The sequence below is a fragment of the Chinchilla lanigera genome, unplaced genomic scaffold (assembly GCF_000276665.1).
Source record: "Chinchilla lanigera isolate Chin_1 unplaced genomic scaffold, ChiLan1.0 scaffold00034, whole genome shotgun sequence".
In the NCBI taxonomy this organism is placed as follows: domain Eukaryota; kingdom Metazoa; phylum Chordata; class Mammalia; order Rodentia; family Chinchillidae; genus Chinchilla; species Chinchilla lanigera.
Window position 1 is genome coordinate 21,910,527 of NW_004955435.1, and position 21,918 is coordinate 21,932,444.

General features: G+C 37.0%; 1 protein-coding gene across 2 annotated transcripts in view; it reads right to left on the bottom strand.

The window, feature by feature from the left end:
• Positions 1-21,918, bottom strand: part of Tbx15 (T-box 15) — a 119,357-nt gene that overhangs the window by 36,373 nt on the left and 61,066 nt on the right. For both annotated transcript variants that reach the window (XM_005389071.2, XM_005389072.2), the window contains exons 2-5: positions 21,703-21,916; positions 17,166-17,267; positions 15,388-15,559; positions 14,209-14,376 (exon numbers count right to left, since the gene is read on the bottom strand). In XM_005389071.2, the coding sequence (XP_005389128.1) occupies positions 14,209-14,376; positions 15,388-15,559; positions 17,166-17,267; positions 21,703-21,916 (656 nt within the window). The remainder of the gene's footprint in view (positions 1-14,208; positions 14,377-15,387; positions 15,560-17,165; positions 17,268-21,702; positions 21,917-21,918) is intronic.

Sequence of the window (21,918 nt, forward strand, 5' to 3'; positions counted from 1 at the left end):
GAATAATGCATAAACGGATTCTATCAATTTAGTAAGGTAGAATCAGACCACCACACAATCTACCTCTGCCTGAAACAACCAAAAATTGACTGTATTTTCTTATTTCACTTAAATTGTGCCTTTCTTGCCACCAGGATTTGTTCATTTGATAATGTGAAATGTTCATGTTAAAAAACATAAAAGGCAGCTAGACTTTTTCCAGGCTTTTACCAAAGAAAAAAATCTACAAATGTGACACTGAACAGGCCAGGATACACCAAATGTCATCCAGTCTCCAAGGTTCACAAACAAATCAGAAGAAACAAAGAGGTAGCTTCTGAGGCTAACCATGTCTAGTGAATCCACTTGTATCACCCAAGTGGAACAGGTCCTTAAAGCATCTGTTTTAACCTCTTCCCCCTATTGTAACAGTCCCCCTCTATGGCATCCTATCTTAGTCCCAGAAACCCTGACGTGGTTGTGTTTATTACCCTCATGCCTCTGGACTGGAACATACCTGACCAACATATTCCATACACATCCTAGTGTCTGTGCTTTCAGTGCTGGTCATGGGAGACATTTTGGTACCTTTGTGTCTGAACCGGATGTTGATGAGTCACTACATTCAAGCAATAGAAACTCAACAATGGAGGCTTGGAAGCTCAGGAAATAAAGACACTCTCGATGCAAAATAATCATAGAAAAAAGGAAATCTCATTATTTAAGAGTATCTTCATATTGTAATACCTGCAGAACATATCCCTAAGATAACCAAAGTTGCTCTTTATGCTTCAAATTTTTCTCAGTGCCTTTTCCATCTCTCTCTGTCAGAGTGGAATTTCCCAAAACCACAGCCGTTAAAGGTCTTTAAAATGCAATGTGAGATTTTGACAAGCAGACTCTGACTTTAAAGAACCACATTGGCATCAAGGTTATTTTTCTCCCTAAACATTCCTTGACTCTAGAATGGTACACTAATAATAGAGCACTAATAATGTACCAAAAGCAATTTTACATCTATTTTATAGACCAGTGCAGGAGCCTAAAGGTTTGGTTTTCTAAAGTCTAGTGTCTGCCATGTGAATACTGTATTGAATTTAAAGAGTGTCACTGCTTTTCTGTGTTTGACTTAAAATCAGTTCTTTCTTCCTCCATAATCCACAGCAATAAACCACACACCATATTTTCTTTTCAAGTTGTGGTTATAATATTTTATTTTCTCTTTCAAGTTGGTTTATCCTGTTCAACTCGTTTATGATAGAGGTTTCTGATATAGGATTGTGCTGCCCTGGTTTGGGGACCTTCACAGAACCCTGTAAATGTAAACATTCAAGTTCATGGGCCTGGGAGAAATGGTTGAAAACCTAATTCCCACAGCTCACTGGAGCCCAGGCCAAGGGGTCTGCATGGAAATTCAATAGACAAATGCTAGGAAGAACCAACAGAGTGAAAATGGCCATACATTCAAAATTCTCATACAGATTTAATGCAATCCAAATCAAAATACCATTAGCATAGCTCAGAGCACTAGAGAAAAATTCCTAAAATTCATTTGGAACCAGAAGAGACCTAGAATAGCAAAAGCAATTCTGGACAACAAAGGCAAGGTAGGAGCCATCGCAATCCGTGACTTGAAATTATATTACAGAACTTGTATGATACAATCAGCATGGTACTGGCAAAATAAAAATAGACTTGAAGATCAGTGTAACAGATTAGAAGATGCTGACATAACTACAAATACACTCAGCCACCTTCTCTTTGACAAAGGGCCCAAACATGTTCACTGGAAGAAAGATAGTCTCTTTAATAAATGGTGCTGGAAAAACTGGCTGTCTATACATGCTGACAGTGAAAACTACACCCATGTCTATCACCATGCACTAAACTAAAGTCAAAATGGATCAAAGCTCTAAATAATAATACAGAAACACTGAATCTACTGGAAGAGAAAGTATGTAGAAATCTCAAAAACATACATGTAGGCAGAAACTTCATGAACAAAATCCAAATTGCATGGGAAATGTTCCAAAGAATCAACAACCAGGATCACTTCTTATTAAAATGCTTTTGCATAGCAAAAGAAATCACCAACAAAGTGACAAGACAACCCACAGGATGGAAAAAAAAAATAGTCACTTATCCCTCAGACAAAGGACTTCTATGTAGAACATATAAACAATTGAAACAAATCAGACCCCAAATTTAAAGACCCAATCCAAAAATGGGCATCTTAGAGGAGTACACACTTCTCAGGTGAAGAAATACAAATAGCAAATAAATACATGAAAGACAGATTCCATCTCACCCCCAAAAGAATGGCTATCATTAAGAAATCAATCAATAACAAATGCTGGAGGGGCTGTAGGGAAAAAAGAACCTTTCACCACTGTTGGTGGGAGTGTAGACTGGTGCAGTTACTGTGAAAATCAGTGTGTGAAGATTTCTCAAAAAACTGAGTAGAGGTCCCATTCAACCCAGCTATTCCCTTTCTGAGTATCTTCCCAGAAGAATTAACAACATATCTATTTTTAAACAAAGCATTAGTGTTATCTACTTGGCTATTAGTATTAGAAATTTATCTACAATATTTAACAAGGTAAATTGTAGGCAAAAATCTAATACAATTTCAATAAAATCACCCTGCTTTTTTTACAAAACAAAACAAAACAAAAAAATGAGCCATAGTGTTCTAATAAAGTTATGTCATCTGTCCTGATTAGTTTCTTAAATATATTTACTATTTAATGGTTTTGAAACAACTGTTTAATTTTTAAAATTTTTCAAAATTTGCTAATAACCCTTTGCTCAGAATTCAGTAGATTGTTTAATGCAGGACATCAACTGCATAATGAAAGACGCTTGAAATGTTTTTGTTATTACAGGCAAATCAAATTAAATCAAACTATCAAACTACAAGAGAACTTCAGTCCTTTTGTTTTTGTCTATTTTAGTTCAGTGATGTCTTGGTGAACTGTATTGATTTTTCTAATCCTTAAAAGACCTTCATACAGCATGAGGGCTGTTGGTATTTTGAAAATGGTTAATAAGTAGAAGCATACATATTTTCCTTTTGTTTTTGAAACTTGTTTCTAAACATAAATAAATATGCCTTTTTATTAAATAAATTTTTAAAAAATCATACAACAGCAATATATGCACACCCATGTTTATAGCACCACAATTTGTCATAGCTAAACCTTGGAAACAACCTAAATGCCTATCAACCAAGGAATGGATAAAAACGATGTGGTATTTTTATATAATGAAGCACTACTCAGCTACAAAGAAGGATAAACTTGAGACTTTTATAGGTAAATAAAGACAACTTGAGACCATACTCATAAGTGACAATCTGGCATGTGTAAACATTGTATTGTCTCCCTAGTGTAAGAAGCTCTAGAGTAAATAAGATCCAAAATATACAATAAATATTGGGAAATGTGAAGTAACTTCAAAAGGAAAGAGAAACTGGGATGTGGGAAAGGAAAAGAGAAGAAGGGAAAAGGAAAAGTAAATAAATAGATATAGATATAAATTTCTATATATATACATATTCACAAGATATTTAAGATAGCTATACTACTAATTTCTATTAGTTCATTGAACAGAAAGTTTGTACTTATATCATTTGATCAGTTTTTCTTGTTTACATCTTGTAATCTGAGCAACTACTTTAAAGGTAACAAAAGGTACAATAAATATTGTGCATTGGGAAGAAACTGTTCAAAAGAAAAGATAAACTATGATGGGGGAAAGACAGAAAGGGAAAAAGGAAAAAATACATGTATGCACAAGATAGTTAAGATAGTTATACAGCCAGTTTCTCTTAGTTCATTGAAAATAAAGTTTTGTGCTAATATTATATGGACATATGATGTGCCTCTATCTTGTACTCTGAATAACTACTACAAAGACAACAATATGCAATGTATCAACTATTGGAGCTGTCCTACTAACCTGTTTTGACACTCGGTTTCATTGTTATGTTTATATTTTTTTCTCTTTAAAATAAAAAAACAATAAGCAATGTACTAACCATTCTTACTCTCATACTATCTTGTTTTCAAATGTATCTTTGTTTTTAGCGTTTTATTGCTTTGAAATATAAATAAATAAATATAGACAAATGCCACCAAATGTTAGGAAAAATACGATACCTACACTTGTTTCAAAACTCTTAATGTGAGATTTAGAGGGCTTTATAAGGAAGGGGATTGTGCCTGCATTATTAAGTCTCTTTTATGTGCTAACAATGACAGACAGGAGAGGAGAGAGAAGGGTGTACACAGAGTCAACATGAGCCTGTGAGTGTGTCTGTGTGTGTGTCATCCCTCTTCCCCAAGAAGCTTATAGTCTGGAAGAAAAAAGCAGACATGTACACTACTAATGACACTCTGAAACAGAAGGCAAGATGGTTTATAACAAAGCCAAAGTGCCCTGAGAACTTAAAGGAAGATTCACTTACTCCAAGTTGATGGGCTCTGAGATTTCACATTAGAGGTAGTAGGTGAGCAAAGCCTTGAAGAATGTGTCACATTTTAATGAAAAATGCAAGACAAGGAACAAGGGACAAAGAAAGCATTTCATAAGAGAGGTTCTACTGGAGCAAAAGCATCACAGTAGGAAGGAATTGCCCAGAAACACTAGACAGTTCAATTTGACCAGAGCATCTGCTAGAAGGGAAGCAGTGACAGGGAACTGGAGAGGGTGGATTGAGACCGCATCATGAAAAGGCTTTGCTACTTTGCTCAGGCATTTAGATTACTCGGGAGACAGAAGAGAGCAATTTCAGTGACATAAAATGAATTATCCCAGTTCATTCTTGTGTTGAAAATTTTGGCTGTGTGTACAAACACAAAGGGAACTAGAAATAATATTTTGGAAAAATAAACCAATATGTTTTTAACTGCAATGGTCCCCACATCAATGGGCAGCCTGATTGACTCAGATCTGGTGTCTTCTACAGTACAGAAAGGGATGCAAATTATAGAGTGGAGATATGGCTTGCTGTCCTATAGATCTGACAGATGAATGCTCATAAAGTAGAAAAGGAAGTCAAAAGTCTTCCCCTTTTCATACCCTAATGGAATATGGCAAAAAAGAAGACAAACAAATGGGGAAGCAAGCAATTAGACTTCATAGGCCTTAGCTTTCCCATTCAAATTAAAATCCAGGGTGGGCAGACACAGAGAAAACTAGCAAGGTGATCTCTATATGTACATGGAGTAGCTGATCCTGATAGAGGTGGGTGGCTGACCCTGACATGGACATGCTGCAACCTTGTCAGGAGCTAAACAGAGGATCTATTGAGACCTAATCAGAGGTTATCAGCAAGAAAGACCCACAAGGCCCTGATTGAGGGAAGAAAATAAAGTTGAATTTCAGCAGTGTCTAACCAGAAGAGTGTTACAGCACCAGTGACCCAACGACTGACCAGACAAGATGCTTCACAGCAGATACCAGTGAGGCCAGCAAACAACTTAGGGACCTATAAGCAATCAAAATGAAGGCAAAGCATTCTCTCACCTCCACCCCTGCACAGGCAGTATACAAGTAGAATCCATGGAGGATAGCCATGCACACACACACACACACACACACACACACACACACACACACACACACACACACACATACATACATTCATACACAAGCTACACTGAGTGTTTTACCCAATTTTTAAACTTATTACAGTAAGAGACACTTTGCCATTTATCCTCCTTGTAATGCTTGCCCTATTTTCAAACACACACTTTTCTTACCACTTTCTGAAGCAACTCTGGAAGGCCTTTCCTATGATTATTTTTGTGGTACTGTCATGGTCCCCTCCACATCCTGAATCAATTCAGAACATTTACTTTTCATGTCATTTTGACCTTGGGGGAAAGCCAAAATCCTCTGGGTGCCAAATCCAGTGAATAAGGATAATGTAATGTCTTCATGGACCTAAATTTCCATTGCATGCTACTCAGCACTAACATTCGCCATATTTTTATCACACTCCCTTAAAACATTCATGAAAGAGGACTTCCAGAACTGTTTCAGAAAGTAGCAAAAATGACCCTGTATTTTTGATCATCACAGAGAAAACATTGGAGCAGTTAATTTTCAAACTTACTCCACAGTTACGTTTACCAGTTAGAGCAAAATATCTCCATTCTCCTGGCCTGAGACCATTTCACTCTCATCTATTCTAAACTATTCTACCAGACCTTAGAACTGACCTCCTTCCTTCTGCTCCATAGTCCAAGTTCCTCTCTACACAGCAGCCTAGGTGATCTCTGCTAACACATATCTGGATCAGGACATTCTATTCAGTGGCTACCACTGTGCAGAATTACAAGCAAGCTCCTGCAGGGCCAGCACACTTGACTCTGGCCCAATCCACCACACTCCTCTGCCCTGGGCCACAGGCGCCAGCCAAACCAGGCTGATCTCTGTGCTGGGTGTGCCAGGCTGTCCCCTTGTGCAGGCCTTCCCACTTGTTGCACTGTTATACTACTTTTCAAAGGCTGACTTTTCCCAAGTCTCACTCTGAATGTCATGTCCCAAGACACAGCTTTCCTACCCTGTGCAACAAATAGAATATCATTTCTAGTCTCTCTAATGTACCCTCTTTAATTCTATCTTTACTCTTTTTTATTTTAAAGAGAATAATAAAAATGATACAGAATTTCAAAACAACATGATAGGAAATTAACAATGGTTGCTGTTATCTTCAAAGCAGTTGTTCAGACTACCAGACACAGGCATGTAAGAGTGATCAAACAATTAGACATTAACTGTTTCTTTCAATAAACCACAGAAATTAATAATAAATTATCTTAGCTATCTTGTGTATGCATATATTTTTCCCTTCCATCTTTCTTTCTTTTCTCCTTTCCCGCATCTCAGTTGTTCTTCCTTCTGGAGGAGTTTCTTTCCCTTTCACAATATCTATTGTACCTTTCAGACTTTATTTACTCTTTCAGGTTCTTACACTGGGGAGACTATCATGTTTACACATGTGGATCTGATTTATTTCACTTATGAGTGTGGTCTCTAGTTGCATCCATTTACCTAATAAAAGCCTGGAGTTTATCTTTCTTTATAGCTGAGTAATACTCTATTATATTGAAAAAAAACCACATCTTTTTATCCATTCCTCAGTTGAAGTAATCATCTATTTAGTTATTTTGTTGTCTGTTCTTCCCACTGGATTACATGTAAAACCATATCTATTTTATATTCCAATTTATTAAGCAGAACCTATTGTGACATCAAATTGGCATTCAATAGATATTTGCTCTATCTAGAAATTAATTAGGGAATGACTGAAGCAGGGATCATCAGTATGTGGGAACCAGGGGTCACCAGTACCAAAGCCAAGTAAAGATTTAGAGATGCTAGAGGAAAACTCTCTTGATTCTATTTGCTTTCACCGAAAGTATTACAGACAAAAATCTTAAATGATCTTCCAATCAGAACAATGTCTATTGATAACTTCCTATGCACCTAAAGCTATTCTACAGCCATCATGTTTAACCCTGGTCCAGTGATTATGAGAAGGCATGGAAAATACAGAAGTTGTGAAACCATTTTTCCTCACTAATTTTGTTCCCATAACCTTAAGAGTGACTTGTTTTGGCTGAGTTATTAAAGATTGGTGTGAAAGACTGGTTGCTAGCTTGCCACCATTAATTTTGGTCATCCGTGGCATTTTTGCCTGGTAACGTACAGGCAGTTAAATGAGGTATACCTCGCAAAGCACAGCACAGGCCTAAATAGTAGAAGCTCCAAAGGAAATGGAACTTGAATAACTCAAGTTGATTTCACAGGCCCAGAAAGAGAAGGCTGAAAAAGAGAAGGCTTCTCTTATTCACACAGTCTTAATTTACTCCAATATTCTGGAAAAGTTTCTCATGAGGGAAAAAAACAAAAAAAAAAAACTGTAGCATGCATGAAAAAAAGAATTCTGTACTTACTCGATTGGAAAATTATAACAAAATATAGCTCAACAGTGTAGGATATAATGAGTGGTTCAGAAATTCTGTTGGATTTGCTTCCACATACCTGGCTGTGATTTCAGACTTCCTATCTGGTACATGTAACCAATTTTCATCAAGAAATAAGACTGTGTTACCTGGGGAAAACAGGGCTATGTCTCTTTGAAATCTAGTTTCCTGTTTGAAAAAAAAATCAATGTTTAGCAGTCTTTTTCCCTTACAGAAGACAAAGACTTTGCAGTGGAAATTTCCTACGAATTCAACGAGCACATATTGGCATCAGCTTCTTCCAAGAAAAAGCATAAAGATGTGAGTCACCTTTATTTCCACTCTACTAACTTACACTCCATGATGGGATTCTGGGCATGGTCTACCTTTCACTTTTCCCTAATTCTGCCAATTTGGCATTTCCAGAGCAAATAATAATAATAATAACTTCAGTATGCTAGCAACCCTGGGAGTCTATAGGCCAGGCAGCAATGGTAACAGAAAGGAATGGAAAAGGGGTGGGGAAAAGCATGAAATGCTCCATGAAAACAAAAACACTCTTTTCATATTTCATATTTAAAGAAGCAGAACTAGAGATGTATAAAGAAAGCAGTGAGAGAAATGTGTTACACAATCATTCATTCAAGTATGCAGCCATTTGCAAAGCACCTATCCAATTCCATACACATGGGACAGACAGAAACAGCTTAGAATTACAGACAGAAGTATCCTTTATCTTAGCTCATGACATTATGGTTTGGATCTGAAATGTGCCCTAAAGGCCATGTACTAAAGGCATGGTCTCCAACTGATGGTGCTACTGGGGGTTGATATAAACTTTAGGAGGTAGAACACATTTGAAAAAAGTAGGTTATTGGGGCATACCCTTGGAGGGTATATTTTTCATCCTGCTCCTTCCTTCTGGCTCTCTCTCCCGGCCACCATGAAGTGAACAGCTTTTCTCCACAGTATGTTGGGTTATAACATTCTGCCTCACCACACACCCAGATACAACAGAGCCAAGTGCCCATGAACTGAAACCTCTGAAACCTGAGCCAAAACAAACATTTGATCCTTTTTAGTTGTTTACCTCAGGAATTTTGTCATAATGATGGGGAGATGAGTAATACACATGGTTTCTGGACTGCAAGGTTCTATAGGCCAATTGGAATCATCCCCTAACATTTGAGGGATTGACATTTATTTCCCAAATTTTAAAGAAAGAGTGATTTGCTACTCTCCTGCACTTTTTATTCATAAAATAATTGATACTTTATATTTAGAAATAGCAATACAGAATAATGTATATCAATTAAACTGAATATTTACATCTATAAAATATTGTCACTATTTTTCTCATTTGAGAGGGACAATAAAAATCTCCACAGATTGGCACTGATGCTGTCCAAACCATCAATTTACAATTGAGAACAATAGGTAGAACACTTTATCAAAGGCAGTACAATCCATCAGCTGAAGAGTTGGGTCTAGAGCTCATCCCAAGACTCTCAATTAGTGTTCTCTGCCATATCACAAAGCACAAAATACTGAAAGGAGGACTGGACATATGCATAGTAAGGTTCTAATGTGATAAAGCCCCTAAGAAAGGTACAGTGTACTAGCAGTTCTGAGGAGGCAGAGCTCATTTGGAGGGGAAAAAGTAAAGAAGGTTTAGGGGATAGTGTTTTCACCAAACTTGAAGATTAGAAGTTATCCTGACAGATAAAGGAGGAGAGGAAGGATTTTCCTAGAAAAGAAAGCTGTGAAGCGAGGCAGCTGTGAAGCTGTGAACAATGAATGGAAAACTAACCTGATTGCTGCACTCTTGTAGCAGCGTAATTAATGGTAACTGAGGAAAATGTGCTTGGATTTGGTGGTGATTAGTCACAGAGGGCCTTAATAGAAAGTTGTGAAGTCCTGGACTTTGTTGTCCAGGAGGAGTCATCAACTATTTTTTTTGGTAGTAATACTGGGGACTTAGCCCAGAAGACTCTACCACGGAGATACACTCACTGCTCTTTTTCACATTGTTTATCTTGAGACAGGTTCTCTGTAATATTCCCGGGATCTCCTTGACTTTGTGATCCTCATGCCTTATTCCAAATAGCTGAAATTAGAGATGTGATCCACCACACCCAGCTCACTGATAGTTTTAATAGATAAGGGATCCAATTAGTGCTATGCTTCACCAAAATTCCCCTTGTAAGAGATGACTTTTGAGACAGTCAGCTTGAAGTCCAGGTGACCTGAATGGAAACTCTCTAAGAGCAAAAGATTAGGACAGGGTCAGAACAAGGGCAAAAGCAGTGAGATTAGAAAGAAGAAAATATTCTGTCAGAAGAAGTAAGGAAGTCTAAACTTTGTGGCCCACAAGTTTAACATGCTTGCATTTTGATTAAAAAAAAGAAATTAAAAGAAATTTTGTTACTTGTGTATGTTGACACTATTATTTATTTTATATGCTGCCTGTGACAATGCTTGTTCTCTAAATGTGGTCCACACAAGCTGGGCACATTCAACCAAAGGCTGCATGCTGAACATTTCTGCTCTAGAAGGAAAACTTGTGTAGACAGTCAGCTGTCTAGTTTGGGAGACAAGAAGAAAATATTCAGGACACAAGCTTTAACAACAAGGAAGAGAGGGCTGGGGATTTAGCTCAGCAGCACAGCACCTGCCTGGCAAGCGCAAGGTAGTGAGTTTGATTCCCGGTACTGGTAATAAACCAAAAAAAAACAAAAACAAAAACCAAAAAATAAAAAACAACAACAAGGAGGATTGGGAAGAGACCAAACAAACAAACAAAAAAAAATGGAAGATTTGGGAATATTTTATCAGTAGAGAAACAAGATATTTCTACCTCTCAAGTGTAGGCTTGATAAAAATACATTCATCTAGAATTTTTTAAAATACTTACAGACATGATCATATTAGTAATTTTCAATATTTGAATACTATGTATTGATTACTTTAGTTTAATGGCAATAAATTCCTCACAAACCTCATTTAAAATCATGCAGAATAAAAGAGAAATCTATTAGAATCTCAGAGCTATCAAGGATCTGGAAAAGCATAGATTAACTTCTTATTTTCTAAAAGCAGAAATTGAACCCTAGAAAGATATAATAAATTTCCAGAGTGACATAAATATCTAGTGGAAAATATAGGACTCAAAGCCAGGTCTCCAAATGTCTACTTTCTTGCTATCTGTGAAAAGGGACACTGATTTTCCTTAAGAAAACTGGGGAACATTTCAGTTCAGTTCCCTTCCCTCTTCTTTGTCATGTTCCCCCAAACAAGTTTCTGAGAACATTGAGCACCTACCACCAACATTTACCTTCTTTACTCTCACATAGGCCTCCTATTTCCTTAGAAAGAAACACATAGAGAATTTTGTCATAAGGTATTAAATATTCCCCTTCTAAACTCTGAAGGGGAATAAAAACACAGCAATCAGTGAATATAGATCACAAAAGAACATTTTCTGCTCCCTGACATCTTTACAAAAAGTCTGAGAAGTACTGTTACATAGTAACTCTGACCTATAGGATGCAGACTTCAAGATACCTGGGGAAAAGACCTGAGGTTATTTGGTTTTTAGAAGGCACCTATTATATTCAATCACATCTACATAGCCAATGGGAATTCTAAACAATCGTCTTACCCAGGGTTTGGTGGCTCATTAAGCAGACAAAAGCTGTTATCTTGATTTAAAATGGTGAATTGAGTATGACTCTTCTGTTCTCAACATCAGAATATCATGAAATCATCATCATGACATAAAAACAGAATGATAAAGTAGGTAACTATTGATTACTATCCATTTAAGGGCCAACATAGCTCCTCCAATTCCCAACAGTCGATTTTCTTTTAATGAACAATTTATTCCTTAAACTTCCCTCCATAGCTGACTCTCCTTTACGCCTCTGCAGATGCACCTATGCGACCAATGTAGACTGATGACTGTTCATTGGGTATCAGTTTGTGTCAATGAATTTATGCATGTTCCCTCATCTAGTCCTCATAACTATGTGAGGCAGGTACATTTTCAAACCAGGTAACACAATTTGAAAAAGTTAAAAAACATACAATTTTTCAATGGTAAAGTCAGAAGTCAAACAAGGTAGGTGTATCTGCTACCAGATCTCCAGATTTTAAGCATAGCTTCCTGCACACATCCCAATCCAGAAGTAGACAAAGTATCTGAATGGAACATACTCAGATACTAGAACACTGTTAGGAGAAAGTAGAGGAAGGGAAAGGGATTTCAGGTGCCCATGTTTTATCCTTTCCCAAGATCAAAATTGTAACTTCCAACTTCCAGTTTGGGTTACAGAACAGCTTTCCTGGCCTCTAGATCCAACCTCCATGAGATGATCCTGTGTCCATTCTTCAAAATTCTAGCTAGTTCTACAAATTAAGTCCTAAAGTTAGAATATACATTACCACATCATGCCTTCAAGAGAAACTAATGATAGTTGGGGAAGTCTTGGAGAAAGTCCAGTCAGTTATTCAAAGAACTGACTCTAACTCACCCTCTTCTGAGCCACTACTAATCCCAAGTTTCCAGTTGTTCCAAGGGCCATGTCTATATTGTTGCTATATCTTGTATTAGAACTTGAAGAAATGATGGTTCTTTAAATTTTCCACATACTCCCTTAGTGGCCTCTGTAATTTTACCATCCAAGGAGTTTGAGGTGGTTTAGTAGATTTTAAATAGAATCCAAAGCAAACTAAATCTCTTTCCCTGGCTTAGATCAATTGTGGCATCCACAGGAAAATCTGAAATTGGGAACACTTTATAGTTGCCGAGAAGGTCTGACAATCAGATAGTACTTAACATTTACTGGACTAAGGCTTTGTCTTATATGAAATCTTTCTCAAGATAAGGAACATGTAAAGAATGTTATCTAGACACACCATGAAAGAAATATGCTTTCTGTACGAGTCAAAGATTACATAACCCAGCTTTACCTGCATTGCACATAGGAACTGCTCAATAAATAATTAGTAAATGAATATTTTCCTCAATTGCTTTAAGAACAAAACAGAGTGTCCAGTGTAAAAGGTATTATGAAAAGAAGTACAAGTTTATTGTTTTGCTTCAAATGGGCCTCCAATAAAATCATGCTGATTCTTAAGCAAGACAAACAACCGAAAATTTCTTAGTTTCATAAAAGAACTCACTGTATGATCCTTTTTATTAGACAATTTGCCAAAAGATAAAATACAACTTAAAATGGGTTGCAGGAGCTAGGAATGTGGCTCAATAATAGGGCATGCTGGGGAATAAAGAACTAAAATATATTTTCTACAGGTACACATTCCCTATGATGAATGTTATCAGTATGTATGACAAACATGCAATACTAAAAAATACAGTTAAAAAAGAACAATGTTTAGAATGACAAAAATAGTTCAAGAGAGTTTCCCTGCTTTTCCTCATCCACATATCTCCTGCATTAGTCTAGCTAGTTCCTGTGTGTTTGTCAAATATCAGAAAAAATACCAGCACTCCCAAAATAACTTCTTTATTTCCCAAACCAAGAAATACCCTGTTTACATGTTTGCCATTGAACTAACCCACTGCATAATCATTCTGTACCTATGTGTCTTTTACTCAACTAAAACTTCTTTTGTTAAGGAAAGGAATTGTTTTACCTCTTTAATCAGCTCTATTTCTCTAATGTTGGGACATAGGTATTCTCAATAAATACTTGTAGAATGAATGAGCACATTATGTACATAAAAATTTACAGATCTTAGGGTGTGGCTGGTGATCATGTGGAGATAAATTGAGTCTGAAAGTGTAAATGGAAGTGGTGAGTCTTAAATAGTTTGAGGGTTTGATGACTTTGATGTAGCCTGGCGGAGGTATACACAGAAAACTGCAGATAAGAGGGAAGGTATGAATCAAACCTCAGTACTTGCAAAGGAGCTCCAAATGATGAGGATCATTTGATGGTATGTGGTAGAGATCATGACCACAGATATGAGTACAGAGAAACATGAAAATAACTTTTAGGAGGTTTAGTCCTCTTGATCAAGGATCCTGTCCCTGATCTAATGAAGATTTTCCCAGCTGTCACTAAGCATTACCATATTATCATTACCAATGCCCTCTATGTAGTGTAAGGCTAGTGTCTGTCATTCTGACATTTCAGTGCCATAGAGAAGGACTAAATATACCTTATCATTACCAAGAATAATCTTAAAAAGTAGACACAACAGAAGACTCTCAAGAGCAGGCTCTTACCTGCTGGTTCTGATAGGCTGTGACTGTGGTGAATACAGTCTCAGGAAAGTTGAATGTTTTCACCCCATCCCCCACAGGGACAGGCTTGGTGGGGGAAAGGTCACTACTGAAGTCCTTGCGGATCACATGAACTCGAGGCTGGTATTTGTGCATAGAGTGCAGAATAATCTGAAATGAGAAGAGGTAATACCTTAGGCTTGACTTTAAGGTCCCTACACCTTTTCAAGTACTCAGGCAAAATAAATCACAAGACAGAAGCATTGTAGGAAGAGTAGAGATTTCGGGAAGGATGTATAAGAAACTAGAAATCGGTATATTTTCCCCTTAGAGGAAGAATTAAATCAGTGGATGGCACTATATGGGAATGTACAGTAGGGAATCCCTATTATGGATGGTAGAGGAAATGTATTTATTTTAATTGAAAAATATTGGAAGACTGCTCTAGTACCAGATGACAATACCCACCTGAAAGGTCTCAGAACTTCTACTTTATACATATTTGCTCCCTCCAGATTTAAATTTTTAGCAGGGTATTTACATTCTACAAACTATTATTTGTACTTGTTTTTGAACTTAAGAACATTATTTTATGTCATGTGAGTGCAGGTGTTCTCTCTTCCTCAGAAAACTATTTCCCTGAAGATGGAAGCCATGGTTTTAGCTTCTTCAATTATTTCTCAGTGCCCAGTATGGAGACTGGCATTGAGTAAAAATTCAGTACACATTTTATTACCAGAGATAAATTAATAACATCAGCTGTTCCAATTATACCTGCATAGTCATGAGACTTCATCTTCTTCTATAAATTTCTCAACAAATCAGCCAAAATGTCATTCTCATTTCCCTTAGCTTATTGTCCTGTGAGTTATTTTACTGAATGGTGGGATTTCTTTTGCCATTGTTTACTTTTTTTGCTTGTGTTTTTATCTTGCCTCCTTGACTGGACTATAAGTCGTTGCAACAAAAAGACTGTGTTTGATAAACACAAGCTGATACACAGCAGATGTTTACTAAATGTTAGACTTGAATGAATTACATTTAACTTTTATGTTTATTTACTTAAAATGACTTAAAGGGGCAAAACAATTTTAATTTTATCTACTTGGAAAAGCGCAGGCATAGTCAGCTCTAAAGTCAAAGGGGAAGAGAGAGGAAGAGGGATGAGATTCTTTCACTCACATGTCCTTGATCATCCAATTCATTGTTGGTCAGCTTGAGTTTGTCAAAACTGACCACCTGTCTCATCCAGGTATCTCCAGAAGCTAGAGAATCAGGGTGTATATAAACCCTTGGAGGCACAGGGGAATCAGCATTGCCAGCCACCATCCACTTGGAGCTGTGATACACATACCTAAAATAAGGAAAGTAGAGGGTTCAGAAACATGCAGAGAGAAATCCAAAGGTCCAGGAAACAAGTGGAAACAAAGAGATGACAAGAATGGAGAAGTAATGAGAGAAGTAACAGGCATGGGGAATAGAAGTGAGAAAAACAGAACGGCAGATAATGCGGGAAAATGAAGTAGAGATGAAAATGGACAATGGGATAGAGAGGGGGAGGGCAGGAAGGTATTGTGTTAAGGATCAAAGCTATGGTTCTCACGGGGAAAACATTTTCACAGGCCGTTTCCTTTCTTCTGCCTCTTTTTGCCGTGCACCCCTGTGGGCACACAGGCATGCTGAACCCACGTGTGTAGCTAAGGCAAGGGTATTTTACTGCAACCTTTCACCTTCCAAATGCAAACCATATAATCTTTTGGCCACTTGTTCAGGATTTTGTTCCTTATTAAAAACATCTTCCATATTGTCCTATAAAATGCAGCCATGTGTAGAGACCCTCCAAGCCTCTCACTTGTTAACCATTTCCTTGCTGCAAGTCCGAACTCACACATTTCTGTGAGAGTGGAAGGTCCTTGACTTAATGCAGCCATTCCCAGAACACTACTAAACGTTCTCAGCTAGTTCTTTCTCTGTTGTTTCTAGTTTTAAAATGTATCGTCTTCCACATTTTTTTCCCGTGAAGCCACTGGGCATGAGATGTTCCTGGTAGCAGAGGAGGTTGATTTTCCAGACCTCATCAACTTTCCCACAGTTCTAAAGAGCGATCTTTCCTGCTTCTGAGTTTTGAAGGCTCACAGGGGCCCTGCATCCTGGCAAACAGAGGCACTCAGTCCAAATTAAACTCAGCAATTCATACCACATCTTTGTTGGCCAGCTCTCTCCCATACCCCAGCCCTGGCCTTCCTAATCCCTTTCTCTCCTCCAAATGCATAGATTCAGGGCCAAGTTCTTACACTTTAAATATTCAGGGCCAAGTTCTTACGCTTTAAATATTTCAAAAATGACCCATTATTTACTGATTTGACTGAGATTCCAAGATATCAATAAACCACAACTTTTTTTTCTAAGAACCACATAGAAGCCATCCAAGAGACCTAGAGACTACCCTGACTTTTAATGACTTTCAAAGAAAATTATTTAGAAAACTTCTTCATGCCCATATTTAGGGCAATGCTTCTACCTAACTAGATACTCTTCTTGAGTTCTTACCTAATTCTCTACACACCAGGTGTATGACTGGGTATACTGTGCTGGTCCATTTTTTCCCTTTTCCAAAATAATTCATCTCAACTCATTAGTATAAAATATATTAATAACTTACAGTGTTAACTAAATTAATTTTAGGTTCAAGATCTATTTAACTTTTGCCACCCTGGAAGATATTATAACATCTTAGTCTATCCAGAGACATAAGGAGGATTTAAGACCAAAATGTTACTGAGCAGGATCTCCTACCTCTAGTTACTACATCCCGCCTGGTACTGTGCCAGTCCGTTGGCATACCCTTTCCTTGTTCCCGGTGCATTGTACAGTATTAAAATGCTTCACTCAGTGAGTTTAAAAAATTGCCTTGAGATACTGACGATGCCCACAATTCTGTATCTCAGAGCAGTTCTTACCTGTATCTTTTATTGTCCACAGGCACAATGTCCATTGCTATGTAGTACTGCTGGTGTGGATCCAGGCCAGTGATTTTTACTCTCATAGCGGGAAACATCCTCCTGTGGGAATAAGGCAATAATGAGGCAGGAGGGGGGGAGAAGTAGTGGGAGTAAAATCTCCAAGGGTGTCTTGTTATTAGGTCCTCCAAACACATATCAAAGTCTAATGTCCTCTAATTCTTCAAGTGGGCTGATGCCTTAGAAACTATCTCTATAAAATGTAATGGAGACTTATATTGCTGAAGTAGCATCTTTTCTTAATTTACATTGACCCATTTAATGATTCACACACTCAAGGGATTCATACTGTATCGTCCCTTATATTTTAAGTTAAATTTTAATGTAACATATATATGCATGCATAGGTATGTGTATATGTGTATCTACACATACATTACCTATTAGCTATAAACTTTTTAATGGTAGATACAATAATTTATACTCTTATTACCCAGGGAAATTATCATTTTATGGTAGGTGACTGTACAATATCTTGGCTGACTGAGTTTATTTGAAAATGACCACTCTAAAAGAAATCACCTCTCAAACAAAAAAAAAAAAGAAAAGAAATCACCTCTCAAGAAAATAAGAAAAAAATAAAAAAATACTAGTCCCCCCCAATAAAGGGGCCACCAGAAGTTTTTTTTCAATGCATAAGACTGTAAAAAAAAAATCTGAAAATTCTCAGGCTGTCAACGTGTGTGTCAGAGGAAGGACCCTGAGGAATAGGAAGCAAATTCCAAATGAATTCTAGTGGCCTCTGGGCAGTACCTTGTTTCTACCACAATGGCTTGTTAAACTTGCCAAAGCAAGTGAGGTCAGGATGTGGCACTTTACAACTTCTCTCATAATTGAAGAGAGGAGGAGAGGGCGCAGCCCAAAAGAGGTATTGAGTTTCAACAAGTCCAGAATAAAGCTCACCATTCTTCTTTATCCATAACGAAAAAAAAAAAAAAAAAAGAGAGAAATATCAAGGTCTTTAGCATCAAGCCAGACATTTTTAAAAAATGCTCAATTCAAAAACTTGGATTTCCCTGAATGAGCTCTAGAGTACTTGTACACAAAACACTGCATTAAGCTTAACCATCTGGGGCTAGTTAGTTGAGCTGGGCAGAGCACAGTGCTAATGAGGTCAAGGTCAGAGGCTTGATCCACATATGGCCTAATTGGCTTTGCTCCATTTCACAGCCGTAGACCATACATTGACCTCAGACAGCCATCTTGCAAATGTATACTTGTTGATTACATGAGAGTCTTTCTCTTCAAATCACATATTCACTACTTACCCAGCAAAAGCAACCCAAAAAGAAAATGTCCTCCATAAGTCAGTGATATCATCATCATATCAGAGGGCACAAGACAGACCAAGATCTTTAGTAGGGATAATGGCTAATTCTTAAATAGCTGCAAATAATAATATAGAAACATTCTTTCTTTTCCACTATATTCTTTTCAGAAGCTTCTGTTAGTAAATCCTCTTAGATTTTTCTCCCCCTCCCTATGTTTAATTTGAAAGTCTTACCTTTGGTTTTATGGGAAGTTAATGAAACGTAATGGTTGGCTACTCCTTATGACTAAATCTACCTTCAGTATTGGTAAGGCACTTTGATCCACTTTAACTCTTTCCAAAACTTACAAGTCTTGGTCTATATATGTAAATGCAGATCAGTGATTATTCTGTTAATGACAATTACAATTGTTCTGCATGTATCAATGATTGGAAAGCATCTTCCTGGGGAGAAGTACTTCACATAGCACTTGTGAAATGTGATTCTTCTCAGACACCCACAGATGCTGCATTACATTGAACGAAATAAATTTTTCATGATGACTTCAAGAGCATGGGCTTTAATGTTTTAAAATTAAACAATTATTTGTCTGGGACAGTCATATGACATTACTAGAGAAAATACATCTCTTCAAAGAGTGATGTGGCTTTGAATAAGTCCTTTAGCTCTATCACCATCACTGATAAAACAAGAAAAAGAATAAAGATAACCTTTAAGGTGCTCCACTGCTTCAAAATTCTAAGTTTAAGTACTCGTAAAAACTTTGAAAGCATTTCTTTTTCTTTTTCTTTTTCTTTCTTTTTTTAATTTGTCAATAGCTTAGCATAGGCTATCACGTGAATTCCTAACATCCTGGAGAAAAAATAATTTTATAAATTTCATCAAATGAGATGTGTTCTGTTTTAATTATATCGCTAAATTTAGAACGGCTCTTTTAGTTTTCAAACTCATTAATGCCTATCAGCATCTCTGTCCATGGTGCTGATCACACAAAGTGTGCTGGTACATTCAAAATGCAAGGGCTATATGGATTGCAGGAAATCGAAATCACCACAATTGCAGCCTGGGATGTGGCAAGAAGCAGACAGTGACAAAGATCTTCTAAATGTTAGAGAAGGTAGAGAAACAAAGATAACATCACTAACAAAAAATGGAAATTGGAATCGCTTAAAAAGGAAATTTAAGTGAGAAGAATGAAATCCACTAGGGAAATAAACAGGTATGAAGAAAATTGATAGAAGAGAAAGCTTCTATTTTCAGCACTAGGGATTGAACCAAGGTATTCTGTATTAAGATACATCTCCAGCTCTTTTTATTTTTTATTTTGGGTCAGGGTCTTGTTAAGTGGTTAAGTTGTTCAAATTTTTGATGATCCTGTCTCAGCCTCCCAAATAGCTGAAATTATAGGTATACACCACTGTGCCCAGCTATGTAAACACTTTTGGAATGTTTTTAAATTGTCCTAGAATTATCTGACCAATATGTTAATGCAATAACAGCAACAGCTAAGGCAATAAAATACAGAAATGGAATGTAGTTTCTAAGCGTCAATAAAGGAGTTAAATATAGGATAAACTGAGTGTCTGTGTAGGAAATATATGAATTATTCAGTTATCAAGGTGAACCTGTGAAAGTGAATGTGCAGAAGAAATTGTAAAATGAGTCACAAGAGAGTTGTCAAGCAGATGTTCAAATGCACTGAACTCACAGAAGTGCAGGAATGAATGGATGCTGTCAGCAACAGGATGACTGGAATACACAGACCCAAAATCGAGGTAAACATCAGAAATAAAACTGGAAAATCTCATAAACAAATTATAATATTTTGTGTCTTTGCAAACCAGTCTGCTAAAAATAGAAAATAAAAACCTTGTCTTTGAATTACTTTGTTTTCTTCTAAGCCTTAACACCACAAAATGTACAAGAGAACACTAAAACCCGAGAAAAAGAAAGAGATGGCACCGAAAGTAATTCTCCTTCAAAGCTGTTCTACCTAAGAAGGGCTTTGGTATTTTTTCCACTGCTAAAACTTAGAGAAGATGGTTCCATGAAATTTTAGGTTCATTTTCACCTCACATTTTTGTGGATATCTTACTGTATTTGGAGACTTCTTTGTTACATGTAGGCAATCAAAATATTCTTTTCCTTTAAAAAGCCATGTTCATGTAAATAGTTTATTAGCAGTGAGGTACATGCTGGTTCTTGAAAACATAAAAGAAGCATAATTATTTTGCTTAATTTCAATTAACAATCCCTCTATGCTCAAACCTAGTCCAAATTTAGTTTTATTTAAATTAATTTTATTTTGAATCCATAGGTCAAAAATTATAATCATTTCTTTATAATTACATCACTAATAATGAGGCAGAGTTACAAGTGATTACTACCAGTGTTTTGGAGCTGCACAAATTCATGTAGAATTCTGGAGTTATTCTTATTACTCCTGTGACTTAGTTAAGTTAATTGACATCTTTTAGTCTTTGCATCTTCCTCCATATTTGGGATGACTATATCCCACTTTGCAAGGTTTCTATGAAGTTTAGAGGACATAACACATATTGAGTGTCCAACACAAAACAGGTATCTAACAATGGAGAACTGAAAGATGTCTATCACATCCCTAAAGGAGCAGTTCAACAAAAAGTATCTATTTCAAGAAAAATTGTGCTTTTAAAACTTTTATTGTCCTAGATAAATAGTATTGCAATAGATTCTTCAGATCATCATTAAAGTTTTAAAGTAATGTTAAGCCAACAATAAGATATAATGGTATTATCAATAGGGCTCAGAAGATACACTAAACCCAATTTTTATGACAGCATCTGGTTGCTTTAAGTGCCTTTGAGGACATAGGCTATTGTTTGGGGAGCAATCTTCTTGTAAACATTGGATGGAAGAATAAATGCTTGCTTTGGCAGTCTTTAGATATTAAGGTAATAACAGGCCTCCAGCACTAGCTGAAACATATTTGTAGGTGGAAAGTGTTTGTGAGGATAGAATTGACTTAGATTTGAGTACTTGGAAGGAAATAGCAAAAACACAGTAAACAGCACAGAACCACATTACCAAGATGTCCAAATGCAGAAAAATAATGCAACTTGCTTTGGCTTCAGTGAAGCTATCACAAGTAAGTGAAGGGGAAAATTTAATGGCTCATACTTCCATAGATTCTTTGAATTTGGCCACTCAAAGAAACTTATCCTCACCTGCCTGCTTTGGTGATGATCATTTCAGTTCCAATATCATGGAATCTCTTCCAGAGGTCAGCACATTGCAGCTCCACCTGAATCTCCTCCATGGAGGACATGGTAGCAGGCACGGGGCCTGCAGCTCCTGTGGCCAGGTCAGTGTGAGTGCTGAAGGAGCAGGAGGTCCGCTCAGTGAGTACCTCAGAGTCTGAACCAGTGCTCTGCTCAGAATCT